This window comes from Haliaeetus albicilla, chromosome 22 (genome assembly GCF_947461875.1).
Source record: "Haliaeetus albicilla chromosome 22, bHalAlb1.1, whole genome shotgun sequence".
NCBI classification, from domain to species: domain Eukaryota; kingdom Metazoa; phylum Chordata; class Aves; order Accipitriformes; family Accipitridae; genus Haliaeetus; species Haliaeetus albicilla.
The window spans coordinates 24,831,408-24,843,593 of NC_091504.1; the positions used below are offsets into that span (position 1 = coordinate 24,831,408).

Genomic DNA, 12,186 nt, shown 5'->3' on the forward strand with positions numbered 1-12,186 from the left:
GCTGGCACAAGAGGACCAAAGCACAGATCCCTGCCCACGTGCTGTTCCTACCCAACCCTCTCCATACCTGCACAGTCAAGAGGAAGAGGAGGGACGCAGCCAAGGTGCTGAAGACGGTGTTGAGAAAGGCCACCTGGTAGAAGTTGGTGAAACCCTTGCGGTTGTTGAGGTACTTGAGCCACTGCTGGTCAGCAAGGGTGGCTTGGCTGAGATGTACCACCACGGTGCAAGTGGTGAGCAGGATGAAGACCCACTGGCCGTAGTTGCTCCACAGGGTGAAGTAGGCTCTGCCTTCCTTCTTGATGGACAATGACTCCGACACCACGAAGTAGACCACAAACATCATGAGGAAGACCTGGGGGAGGAATGGAGAGGTTACCAGGGAAGGAGAGGGCAATGTTTGACTGCTATGCTGCACCGGGGCACCCTGCAGCACCCCAGGACAGCAAAAGCCCCACATACTAGGCTGAGTTCTGCCAGCCCACAGCTAGAGCACACCGCCCTGAGCCCTTCCATGCCTTCCTCGCTCGCTCAGCGCCCTGCTCCCTCCTGCCCTGGCAGCAAAGCTCCCCAAACCACGTCCAATGCACTTGTGGCAGGGTGGCAGTGCCCAGGGGAAGAGGCTCCGCTTATGCTGAACCCTGGCCCAGGCAAGGTCTCTGGGGACACGGCTCAGCTGGCTGATGTCCCTGCTGAGGACAGAAGAACAAAAGCCTCAAGTTTCCACAGCAACAGGCATGAGTTCAAGGAAGCAAAAAGGCTGAGCCAAAACCAACAAATGTTGCCAGACAGGAGGAAACTCCTTCCCCTCAGTGGTGCCAGGGACGTTTTCCATGTGCTATCCAGGCCTGGAAGTGGAGTGGTGACAGGCATGGGGACAAGTGGCCTCAGGCAGGGGAGATCTAGTTCACGGTGATTGACGCTGCCCTTCGGGAGCCCAGGCAATGGGTCCCCAGAGCCCTCTGTGCAGTGACCGAGAGGGAAGAGGAGCGCAGGGGAATTAACACACACTGACCATCATGAGAAGCTGCAGCGTGACACCCCTGCTGAGCCGCAGCAGCGGGAAGGGGCTGATGGTGACCGCGGCGATGGCCTGGCCGGCCCCCAGGAACTCCAGCTGAAGGGTGATGGCAGCGTGCAGGTCCACACTGGGGTTATACTGCATCAGCTCCACAAAGACTGCCCGGCTCCTGTGGAGGGGAGAAGAGCAGCTCAGGGCACTGGGACAACACCAACTCTGGGCTTTGGTGCCACTGTTTTGTAGGACCATAGATCCTCTCCCCACTGACGCTCCAGCAGCTCCCCTTAAAAACCTGGGTGACAGCAGAACATTTCCTTCGCCCCTGCCACACTTACATGTTGTCGATCCAAGTGTGCTGCTGAAGGAAATTCAGCTGAGCCCTGCTTTCCTCTAGCGAAGCCCCCAGCTCCTGGACGTAACCGCTGCTATCGTAGAATGAGATGTAACCCCAGTACCAGACCCTGCAGAGGAAGAGGAGCCATGGGTGAGAACTGAAGGACGGAGCAGCCACTGGTATGCTCTCCTATGTGGCAGGCCAGGAGGAAGCGTACAGATGCAGACCCTGACCCCTATGCTGCACATCCAAGGGCAACAGCTGCCTCATTATTTATTTCACAAGACAAATTACAAAAGTGCATTGATTCATCTCAGTGTTCCCAGCCTCAGAACAGCCCCAAGCCCTGTTGTGCCCCAGACCAATGAAGACACATCCAGGAACAAACCAGAGCAGAAACCAACAGTGATTTAATGTCCAGTATGCTGGTAAAGGCCAATCTCCCATAACCCACTTTAAGAGAAAGCCAGTGCTGTTCTGTGGTCTCTGTGGGTGGCTGGGTTACCTTGTTCTGCAGCTTGTCTCTGCCCTTGAAGCTAGAGAGTTGAACCCTCTAGCCTGGGCCCCTGAGAACAGCACTATGCTGCCGTTCAGACAGCCCAAGGTGACACGCACATCTCCAGGGAAGTTGGGTGAGTGGCAGCTATGTGTCTCCCACCATTCACACTGCCACTGTAGACATGTTCAGAGAAGGCCTTTGGCATTTCTGTGTTTATTTGCACTTTGCCAGGCTCAGGGGCTGCAGTTGGCCTCACTGAGGCGAGGGCTGGGAACCACCCTGGGCACCGAATCAACTGTAAAGATGCAAAGCCTTTGGCAGATGGAGCAGGGGGTGTAAGTGCAGGCTGGGCAGCTCCTTACCCCGTCAGGTCGGGTGGCGAGTAGGACCACGCAGCCGTCACATTCATGGCTGCCCTCTTCCAGCCAGCTGTGTAGTCAGCAGTAGAAAAACTGTCCGAGTCGGTGCAGTTCCTCCTGGCAGTCATGCCCATGCCGTGGAGGACGTCCTGGGCACTGCGCTGGCACTCGGCTGGAATGAGACCAACACTGTCATCCTGTGGGGAGCCCAAGGCAGCCAAATGGTGCTGGGGCACATAGCTGAGCTTTCACACTTAGCATCTCCCTTCTTCCCAAGCTCCCTCCACGTCCACGTCCTCAGTCACACCTCCAGAAATCAAGTCGACCTCTCTAGTGTAAATCCCCATGATTGATGCTCCAGTTCATCTCCGCAGGAGCAGAACCAGAGGCACACTAATATACACGCTGCAAAGAAAAACCTGCCTCTGTAACCTCTGCCTTGCTTCATTCAGCCCCAGCTGCATCCAGACCTGGCCATTTCATCCCTGCAGGAATGTCACCGCCCACCCTGTGACAGCAGAGCCATGGGCCCTTGCCCACCTACCTTCCTGCAGCCTGAGCTGGCGCAGCCGGGCTGTCCCCAGTGTGGTGCTGTAGCTCTCCTGACCCGACCGGTTGTTGTAGAGGTAAGGGAGGAAGACCTGCGACATCCAGACCCAGAACTGATCTGACCTGCAACGGGGAAAAGGCGTGAGAGGCAGAGCTCCCGGGGCAGCTCTGTTAGGGCAGTCTCTGCATGTCTCACCCTCGTATGACCATCTGTGTTTCACCTGGAGGGGGGGGACTGAGTTTTGGAGAGCTAACCTGGGCTGCTCTCCTCCCAGGTGCCTGGCTAGCAGGCAGAGGCAGCATTTCCATTGGTGCTGGGGTCAGGAAAACATTTATTTGACATGCAAGACCTAAACGTGATTGAATCCACTTGGCACCTGGATGAGGATCAGACCAGTGGGTCTGTGGCAGCGCGGTGGAAAAGGGATGATATTCAGGACCAGATTCTGCTCTGCTCTCCCCCCTTACACCACTTCCATCCCAGAACTCCACCGAGTTCACTGGAATAATTTCTGATTCATATTGTGGTGAATCAACATTTCTGTGACTTTGCGTGGCACAGACAAGTCACATCTATTTGCACAGAAGAATCAAGGGGTCTGTAGTGAGACGGGTACAAAGACGCTGTTAATCCCAGGCAGCCGCTCTGATGTGAGTCTAGACTGCTGAAGTTTGCAGTGGTGTGGAAACTCAGCTGGGAAAATTTAATCTAGTTAAACCATATGTGCAGAGCAAGGAAGGGAAGGACTGTATTTATATGAGATGTTATTTTTGGTTCTCGTGACACTGTTTATGGCTAAACCTTACAGTTGTAAATTTTAGAGGCAGAGCAAACTTGTGTCCTTTTAATCAGAAACAGAAAGATAAACATCTATAATTCACACAGTCGCTTCCCACTGAGGAAATAATTAAAATTCAAAGAAATTAAAGCTCTCAACCTCCACAGGTCCCTCTGTTCTCCAGGGCAGAAGCAGAACCACAGGGACAAAAAGAGACCTGCTCACTGCCACACCATGCTCGTGTGCGAGTGCCCAGCTCCCCAGAGGCACCAGTGCTCCCCACAGAGTTGAGAATCTCTTTATGGGAACGACTGTGGAGCACGAGCCCAACAGCCAGCCCCAGCCCGCCCCCTGACTCTTCACTGCAGTCCTGGACAGCTTCTCTGATATAAAGCAACATCTTATTCCTCCCCAACCCCAGGGCCTTCACAGTTACCTCTTGATGCGGAGGAATTCATTGCTGCCCAACTGCTGCTTGATGGAGCTCTGCAAAAGGAAGGCCCTGCTGTTGCGGGAGGCATCTCCGTAGTTGGTGAGCAGGATCACCAGCAAGAACATCATGTAGATGAGGAAATTCTGGCAAGCAGAGAGTAGAAAGGGATTGCACCCAAGCATGGGGTGGGGGGTTGTTTCCCAATCCTGCAGCAAATCAGTGCTTTCCACTGACTGCTCCCTGCCATGCAGCAGGATCAGGACCCAGAGCATGCTGTTCGTTCTTTTTCCATATGGGAAGCAGCTTAAAATGAAACCCAGACCACAGGCTCATAACAATATTCTTTGTTCAAAGCGGCCAGCCCAGCACCACATGTTTTAGTTGATATGCATTGCACAACCTCCCTGTACGAACTCCTATATGCTGGCAGCTCAGCTTATACAACAGTTATGGGGGTTTCCATCCTTTAAAGGGAAATCACTCAGTTAAAAATAACCTGACTCTGTTAAAGCAGCTGTGTATTCCCAGCACAAGTGTGGAGGATTAGTACTGAACGAGCTACAAACAGATTGAAACTTCTGCTCCTAGATAGGGAGTTGTGTGTTTCACAAGACACAACTAATGAATTTTCTTGTGCAAGTTGGCATCTACTCCACACTGCAAACCTTGCCCTAACCTCAAACACCTGAGTTAAGGAGTCAAACACACCAGCTCCTCCAAATCGAGGATGTACAGTCCCCTATTATGGTTCTGCTTTCCAGCCATCTCAGAGCTTCAGAGAAGATGAATATCACTGCCAGTCTTTTACAGATGGGCAAACTGAGGCAGAAACTGGAGGTATGCACCTACTAGCTCAGGAGGAGATCACAGCTGGACTGGGAGGACCCACACAAGGACACAGCTCCCGGAGCCAGCACTCTGCCTCTGCCCTAGGCACCACAAGCATAAGGAGATGTCTTACCTTCAGCATCCTGTGTAGCAGTTTGACCTTCCTGGCCTCCTCCTTGGCCTGAAAAAGGGCAAATCCCTGTGGGGGTCGGACTTTGCTGATCTTCTCAGAAACATGCTCAACAAACGGATGCTCCACCAAGGTATCATCTTCCTCTGGGTGCAAGCGCTTGGCAACCAGTGAGAAATAGAGGGCTTCCAGCAGAACCTGGGGAGACAAGCAGTGTGGGCACTGGTGGCACAATCTCTTGGAGCACTGGGGTCACTAATGGCTGAGCACTCTCTTGGAGCAGATAAGACAACCTCTAAAACAAATTGCCACCAGCCCTGCCCCTCCTACTGCTGCTGGTGTGCACATCCTTCCCCTCCTGCAGGGATATGAAGATGGGAGAGAGTATTCAATCCACAGTGTCCCGTATGACCTGATTAGTATCTGGACAAGATGTAATTACAGCTAATTCATACACGTGTACAGATATGTGCTTGTATATTCATGTTATCCTTACCTTCAGGGGCTCCCAGACCAAGAAGGATGCTAGAAAGCTGAATATCCCTGAGATGAGCCACATGAGGGCAACGCTGGAGGAAAAGCCCACCCCGATCCACACGGAGACCCCCGTGGAGGTGGCGAAGAGGAGGAGACTGATACCGTGAGCCAGATAGGAGCACCAGGGTGGGAGCAAGCGCTTCCTGAATGTTTGGTCTGCAACTGGAAGGAGGAAGGAAAACTAGCATAAACGTTACTGCAAAAGGGTCCCAATGGGCACAGGAAGGGCTGAGCACACCACTCATCCCAGCAGAGAGCTCGCCACCAGTCCTGGGTGAGTTTGGAGGGATTATCCCAAACATGTCCCACTAAGCAGCAACACAGACAGCACACTGAAACACAGCCAGCCTCAAAAGAGCAGCCTCCCATCTGCAGCCAACAGGGTGGGCAGGAGAAGGGATCCTGATTTGGGTAGTGGGATGGGTTCCCTGCTTTATCCCAGAGCTCCAGGACATTGTGCACGTCCAGCCTGGCTGGAGGTGCTGCTGTCAAACCCATGAAAAGCCACACAGATTTGTTGCTCTGGCTGCCTTCAGACTGCCAAGCCACCCTGCCCCGGGGCTCGCTCAGCACAGCTTCTTTCACCCACCCATGCAAATCAATGCCTGCATGAAGATACTACAACCATTCATCAACCAAGATGAAATGATCGATTTTAACAGACCCAAGAGGATTGCTGCCGTGTCCAATTTGCCGTGCTGCAGCCTGCCCCAGGGAAGCTGTGCCTCGGGAAGCCAAGAGCTCATGCTAAGAGAACTGATGCTGAGCTTCTCCACAGGACACCCAGGCATTCATCACTCTCCAGACCTTGTGGGGCCTGACAGCCTGCTCCCTGACTTCTGCAAGCCCAGCTGGCTGGCTGTCATGTTGCATGACCCAGTAGGAAGTGTCTCTTCTATTCTTTGCTTTGTTTGTTGATTTGAGCTTTCTTTGGCATTTTACTCCCTTTCCCCTCTGGTGATGTAGAGCAACTCTCCATCTCTCATGCTGGATGGATGAAGGGACTGATGGCTGCAGATGGGTGCAGCGAGCAGAGAAACTGGGGAAGCAGCGAGCAGAGAAACTGGGGAAGCAGCGAGCAGAGAAACTGGGGAAGCAGCGAGCAGAGAAACTGGGGAAGCAGCGAGCAGAGAAACTGGGGAAGCAGCGAGCAGAGCCTCCCTAGGGTGCACGGTGGGGACCGTCACAGCACAAGCGGTGGCCCAGGGCTTACTGAGATTCAGGCTCCAAGAGAAGCTGGCAGGAAATAGTAAATACATCCCAAGCAGGGGAGCAGCCTTTCCTAAGGCTCCTTTTCTATTTACCTGCCTGTGCCTCCCAAGTGCTGCTGTGTGCGACAGTCCCTTTTCTTGCACATCCCCACCCTCCCTGCCCTGGCGCTGGCACAGCCCTGCAGCCCTGGTACCTGTCCATGTCGACTTGGCTGATCTGCTCACTTCCCTGGGAGGAGCTGCCATGCTCTGGCCTTTGTCGTTCAGCTTCTGCATCATGACAGTCTCCACCTTCTCCCCAAACACGCTGGACCTGCCAAGGCAAAGGGGTGATATTGGTGAGCCATGCCACTGCTGGCTCTGCAGTAAGCAGGCTGGCACTGAGGTGGACTGAACTCCAGTGCTAACGCCAGTGCAGCAGCCCTGGACCAGTTAGAAGCACTTCCTTCTAGAGCAGCGGGCCCAGGCTGCTGAGGCACACAGACACTCCGCATCTCATGGAGAAGGGCTGAAAGTTTTTCCCCTCCCCTAATCTAGCAGCCCAGCTGGGTGGTGGTCAGGGTCCCAAAACAGGGTGCTCTGGGCACGATAACACAGGAGAGGTTCAACCCCCCTTCTCCCTCCTGTCAGTGCCATGAAGCAAACCCACGTCCCGGCACTTTGTCAGCAGTCCACAAAGCTCTGGAGACACATCTTCAGCTGGGGCTTTGAAGGAGCTTTCAGGTGGCTCCTAGAAGGGTGGCAGTGCCCTCCTGGAGCTCTGGCTGGCAGGGCTGCAGGAATCACAGCCAGCAAGAACATAGTGACTCTTGACAAGGCTGTCCCAGGCATTTGCAATGTCTCAAAACCCAGCTCAGCTCACTGTGGCTGGGTGCAGCAGAGCTGGCTGGCACAATACCAGCCGCTGCAGAGCTGGGTGGGAGGGCAAGGGACAGGAGGCACTGGCTTAGTGCAGGACTCTGCTCCCCGAATACTTACAGGCCTGAGATCAGATCTGTTTCAGCCCTCATGTACGGCCCTAGGTCCTGGGAGTGGGAGATGCCGCTAGCTCCTTCTGCCAGGATCTGCCGGATCAGATCCTCATCTGAGGAGAGAGAGAGTACAAACAACACTGGCAGGAGCACAGCACCCAGCATCACACCAGGGGTCAGTTCCGCACCACTCGGGCTCAGCCACATTTGTGGAACTGGGGAGGCAGAGGGCCACGGTGAGGTCCTTCTCCATGGGACAGCCCTCCCGTCCTCCCTGTCTTCTAGCTCCCGTCTATCCCCAGCTTGGCTGCAGAGCCTGGCATGAAACTGCTGGCATAGGAGGCCAAGTTCTTCTCCTTCTCCAGCCATTTACAGAGGTTCAGAGACACACTGTGGCTTTGCAACCAGTGAAGAAGTGCTGGTTGATTGCAACATTCAGATCCATCCCATAGAAACACATCTCTCCTTGCTCCCAGTCTGCTGGCAGTGTGGTGACCACTCACTCCAGACTGATCCACATCAGATTTCTGCTTTTGCAGACTGAAATCCCCATTAAGAAAGTACAACCCTCCTCTTCTGCCCTTCAAACTGAAGCCAGTGGTGATGGCAGCAGGCTCTATTATTCTGCCTTCTCCAGAGCTGAGCCAGGGCTCCCAGGGACCAGACTGCTCCTCCTGCACTTCCCTGGGAAATTCAAACCCTGGCACAGAGCAATGCTATCCACACACCCACCTGAGGCAGAGAAATATCGAGGCTGTCCCTGGTGAACGCCAAGTGACAAGCTGTCCTCCTCAGTTGCCAATGGGGCCTCAAGTCCAAGGTGGCGGCTGGCCCGGCCTCTCTTCAGCTTCTGGATGGTGTTGCCCATGATGGAGGGGTCACTGAGGAGGTCTGGCCAGCTGAGCAGGGCCTCACTGGAGGGCCACCGCACGAGGCTGCAGCAAAACAGAGGAATGGGTGCAATCAGGTATGCGTGGGGAATGAGAAGCATGAGAAAAGCAACGGTGCAGTAGGACTGTCTAGAAGGGAAACAGCTGTGGGAGCACAACCCCAGTCTACCAAAGCAGAAAACTACCCTAAACTCCTACTTGCTCCATCCCCAGAAACCTACTTACCTTTTGGAGTCCTCCAAGAACAGATCTGTTTTGGTTTGCTCAGAGAAGGCCTGTGGAGGAAGCAGAGGCATTTCAGGCACATGACACTAGTTTGTGCCTGGTTAAAACAGCGGGTTGTTAACATCAAGGCTCACTGGAAACCTGGACCCTGAGCTGCTATTAGCCCTGGGTCCACACGTCCAGGAGCCTGCTCTCCTCCAGAGATAATGCCCAGGCACGCTGGACGATCCATGCTCACAGACACAGAGCAGTAGCTGGAGACAGCTTGTGCTCAGTAGCTGGGACTGGCCTGGGCAGAGATGCAGGTGAGAGATGAAGGGCTGTGGCCCTCCCGCATCACCAGTATCTGCCAGAGGCACTTGAGTGCATCAGTTCTTGCACTGACAGCTGTGGATGGACACTGTGTTCTTGCAAGGGAGCATATAGATCCATGCAGCCTGTCCAGCTTTTGGATGGGAAGCAGGTTACCTCTGCCCGGAGCCCGGGGAAGGTGGGGAAGGAGCTGTCGAGGATTGAGGAGTCCAGGTAGTTGTCGATCTCCAAGGACTGCTGGTCTGAGTGAGTCACGGTGTGGTTGATGGAGACCTGCAGGAGACAGAAAGGCTTGAGCAGAAACGGGAGGGGTGAAGGTGACAGTGTCACAGTGGCTCAGAGCCCTGCTGCTCAGGGGATCCCGTCAGCTCACTATGCTGAGGAGCTCCACACTTCTGCAGGCAGAGCTGGGGGACCCCAGGCCTGCCTAGCAGGGCTGAGAACAGGCACATGCTTGTGCACATCCTCAATTACCTCCCAGGCACTTTAGGCACTTGTGCCCACATGTGCCACAGCCCGGTGCCATCTAGGCTACCCCAGGTACAAGCTCCCAGGAAGCCACAGGAGCCTGCAACCTCCTGCAAAGCAGGGAGTGCTTAAAGGAACAAGAAATATCAGACATTTGCTGCTCATCAGTCACTGAGCAGCTGGCTGCAATACTTAATGGGGCTGCTAATTGTGTCTAACTAGTCATTAACTCCCCAGCTAATCCTTTCACAGCTGCCTAACCACAGCTCTGTTCAGACAGCTGAATTTGTACCCAGGGTAGGCATTTCATTAGCAATGCTCCACTGAGCATGTCTCACGCTCCTGCCAATGCACCAAAGGGTCATACCTTTAAAAGGCATTTGGGTTCCTATCACGTACTGAAATCAAGAGGGAGTAAGTGCCTCAACAGCTTTTAAAATCTGCCCTTTTGGTCTCTGTCTGGGCATTGTCAGAATCCAGGCAGTGATCTGTCCCTCTAAGGTCAGGGGCTGCTCCCGGCTCAAAAGGGAGGCAGACACTTGCTAGGGGCAAGGGTCTGGCCATGGTGCAGGGCAGCACAGAGGCACAACTGGGAAAGTGCAGAGACCGGCTGGAGAAGTGATGTACCACACAGGGCAGAGTCTAGCCTCAGATGAGCAAACCTGGTAGCATCACACCCATCTGGGCAGCCTACAACTACTTCTCCTCCTTACCTTGCCACGAGCCATCCGAAAGAGAAATAAAATGACCAGGTAGAGAGGGTAGACCACCACGCTGGACACCAGACCAACAGCCACTGTGTCCACATTAACAGGGATCAGGTTGGAAACGGCCCCATTGCTGGAGAGAATCAAGAGAAACCAGAGACTGCTGTTAGCAGGAGCACTCAGGGCTGCCAGCTAAGCGAGGAGTGAGACAAAATTGCACAACCTGGCATTTCAGATATGCAGAGAAAGAAAGGAGCATGGGCTGTGCTAACAGATGATACAGCAAAACCAGATAAGGGGGAAAGCTGATCAGGTTGTCCTTGGTCATCCATCATCCATGTCCTGGTCCCAGATTCTTTGGAAAGGGAAGGCTAGACTCAAGGCCACAAGCAAGGCACCTATTCACAGCAGACGTAAGGTCTGTCCTGCCCTGTGAAATGGGAAGTGCAGGAGGGGCCCTGAGGAAGCAAGGGACTGGCCAGAGCACCAAGGGACGCAGCGCACCTGAGGTGTACGTTGCCCACCACGCCGTACCACACAGCATTGGCGCAGAGGAAGAGGAAGATGAGGAGGGAGCAGCAGGTGGCTCTCTGGACACGGGTAAAGCGGCTGCGAGGCGGGCGGTCCCACATGGACAGCCAGACGTGCTTCTCAAAGAAACCTCGCTGCAACTCTGCTATGAAGATCCGGGAGAAGCTCCTCAGCTCTGTCTCACCTGAGCACAAAAAGAGAGAGACTCTCAGGGCCAGGTGCACAGCGGAGGGGACCTGGCTGAGCCTGCCATGGCCCCCTCCTTGCAGACTGATGTTCAAGGAGGTACCCGCACTGCATCTCTCTGGTCCCTCCTGCACAGCTGGCTCCTTGCCGTGCCTTGTCCTCTAGCACAAAGGACACAGCAGAGCACTTGGCCGCGCAAGGCATCAAGGCAGTGAGGAAGAGCCGGTGTGCAGGCTCTGTGGTCTCTCTGCAGTCTCTTGCTGTGGGCACTTCCTCATCGCAATAAGAACTGCCATGTTGGTCGGCCACCCCAGCCCCATGCCCCAGGGGTTGAGCACTCACTGGCAGCATAAACCTCCTTCTCCACCATGCCATCATTCTCTTCACTCTCCACCGACAGCCAGTCATTCACCAGGAAGAAGTAACTCTTGCTGCTCTGCAGGTCCCGGACTATGACATGCTGCAGGTACCAAGAGGGGCTGAGCCCTAAAAGTTAAGAGACGAAGAAATGTGTTTCATGGCAGACAGTCCTTGCATGAACCTGTAAAGCCGAGAGGGCAACACAAGAGCCCCTCAGTGGGACAGCAGCAGTTACCCTGGGACACCATCCTCATCTGTGGGAATTGCACAGTCCCCAAGAGAAAGGCTTGGCACAGCCAGTCACCTCCTAGGCTGTACGGACATTTACAGACACTGTCACAGCATGCTGCATTGTATGTGTACAGGATTACAGCTGACCAGTCTGCAGACTTCCCTGTGATGCAGACTCCATGTCTCCACCCAGCAATCTTCCCCCAAGCCAGTGGGTCACCATGGTCTCCCACCAGGGTTAGTCCAGACTGTAGGCTCAGGTACCTCTCTCCTGGCCCAGGTACCAGGTGGAGCCGAGCCTGGTTCTGACCTGGGATGTGTGACGGCTGCCGCAGCCCTGCACATCCGCTCACGTCTCACCTTTATTGTCATGCCAAATGCGGATGCGCCAGATGCTCCCCAGACTCCGCTCCGTTGCGATCTGAAACACGTCGAGGCTGTTGCGGTGGAAGGCGTTTTCTCCATCCAGATGTCTGTGACCACTTTTATTGTCTACACCATACAGGGCGATCCCCACGTGGGCCGTGGTACCTGACAGAGTTAACGGGGCTCAGTTAGGCAAGTCCACCCAAAGTGGAGCTGTTCCCCGGCCCTGCCTTCCTGCCAGTGACCTGGGACCAGATGA

At 54.5% G+C, this 12,186-nt stretch overlaps 1 protein-coding gene across 2 annotated transcripts in view; it reads right to left on the reverse strand.

Moving 5' to 3' along the window:
• PKD1 (polycystin 1, transient receptor potential channel interacting) overlaps window positions 1-12,186 on the reverse strand; it is a 99,507-nt gene that overhangs the window by 6,777 nt on the left and 80,544 nt on the right. For both annotated transcript variants that reach the window (XM_069810509.1, XM_069810508.1), the window contains exons 27-43: window positions 11,922-12,092; window positions 11,313-11,456; window positions 10,758-10,968; window positions 10,260-10,386; window positions 9,235-9,351; window positions 8,767-8,816; window positions 8,384-8,586; window positions 7,659-7,764; window positions 6,875-6,993; window positions 5,429-5,631; window positions 4,936-5,130; window positions 3,978-4,117; window positions 2,758-2,885; window positions 2,217-2,385; window positions 1,357-1,482; window positions 1,016-1,190; window positions 68-355 (exon numbers count right to left, since the gene is read on the reverse strand). In XM_069810509.1, the coding sequence (XP_069666610.1) occupies window positions 68-355; window positions 1,016-1,190; window positions 1,357-1,482; window positions 2,217-2,385; window positions 2,758-2,885; window positions 3,978-4,117; window positions 4,936-5,130; window positions 5,429-5,631; window positions 6,875-6,993; window positions 7,659-7,764; window positions 8,384-8,586; window positions 8,767-8,816; window positions 9,235-9,351; window positions 10,260-10,386; window positions 10,758-10,968; window positions 11,313-11,456; window positions 11,922-12,092 (2,672 nt within the window). The remainder of the gene's footprint in view (window positions 1-67; window positions 356-1,015; window positions 1,191-1,356; window positions 1,483-2,216; window positions 2,386-2,757; window positions 2,886-3,977; window positions 4,118-4,935; window positions 5,131-5,428; window positions 5,632-6,874; window positions 6,994-7,658; window positions 7,765-8,383; window positions 8,587-8,766; window positions 8,817-9,234; window positions 9,352-10,259; window positions 10,387-10,757; window positions 10,969-11,312; window positions 11,457-11,921; window positions 12,093-12,186) is intronic.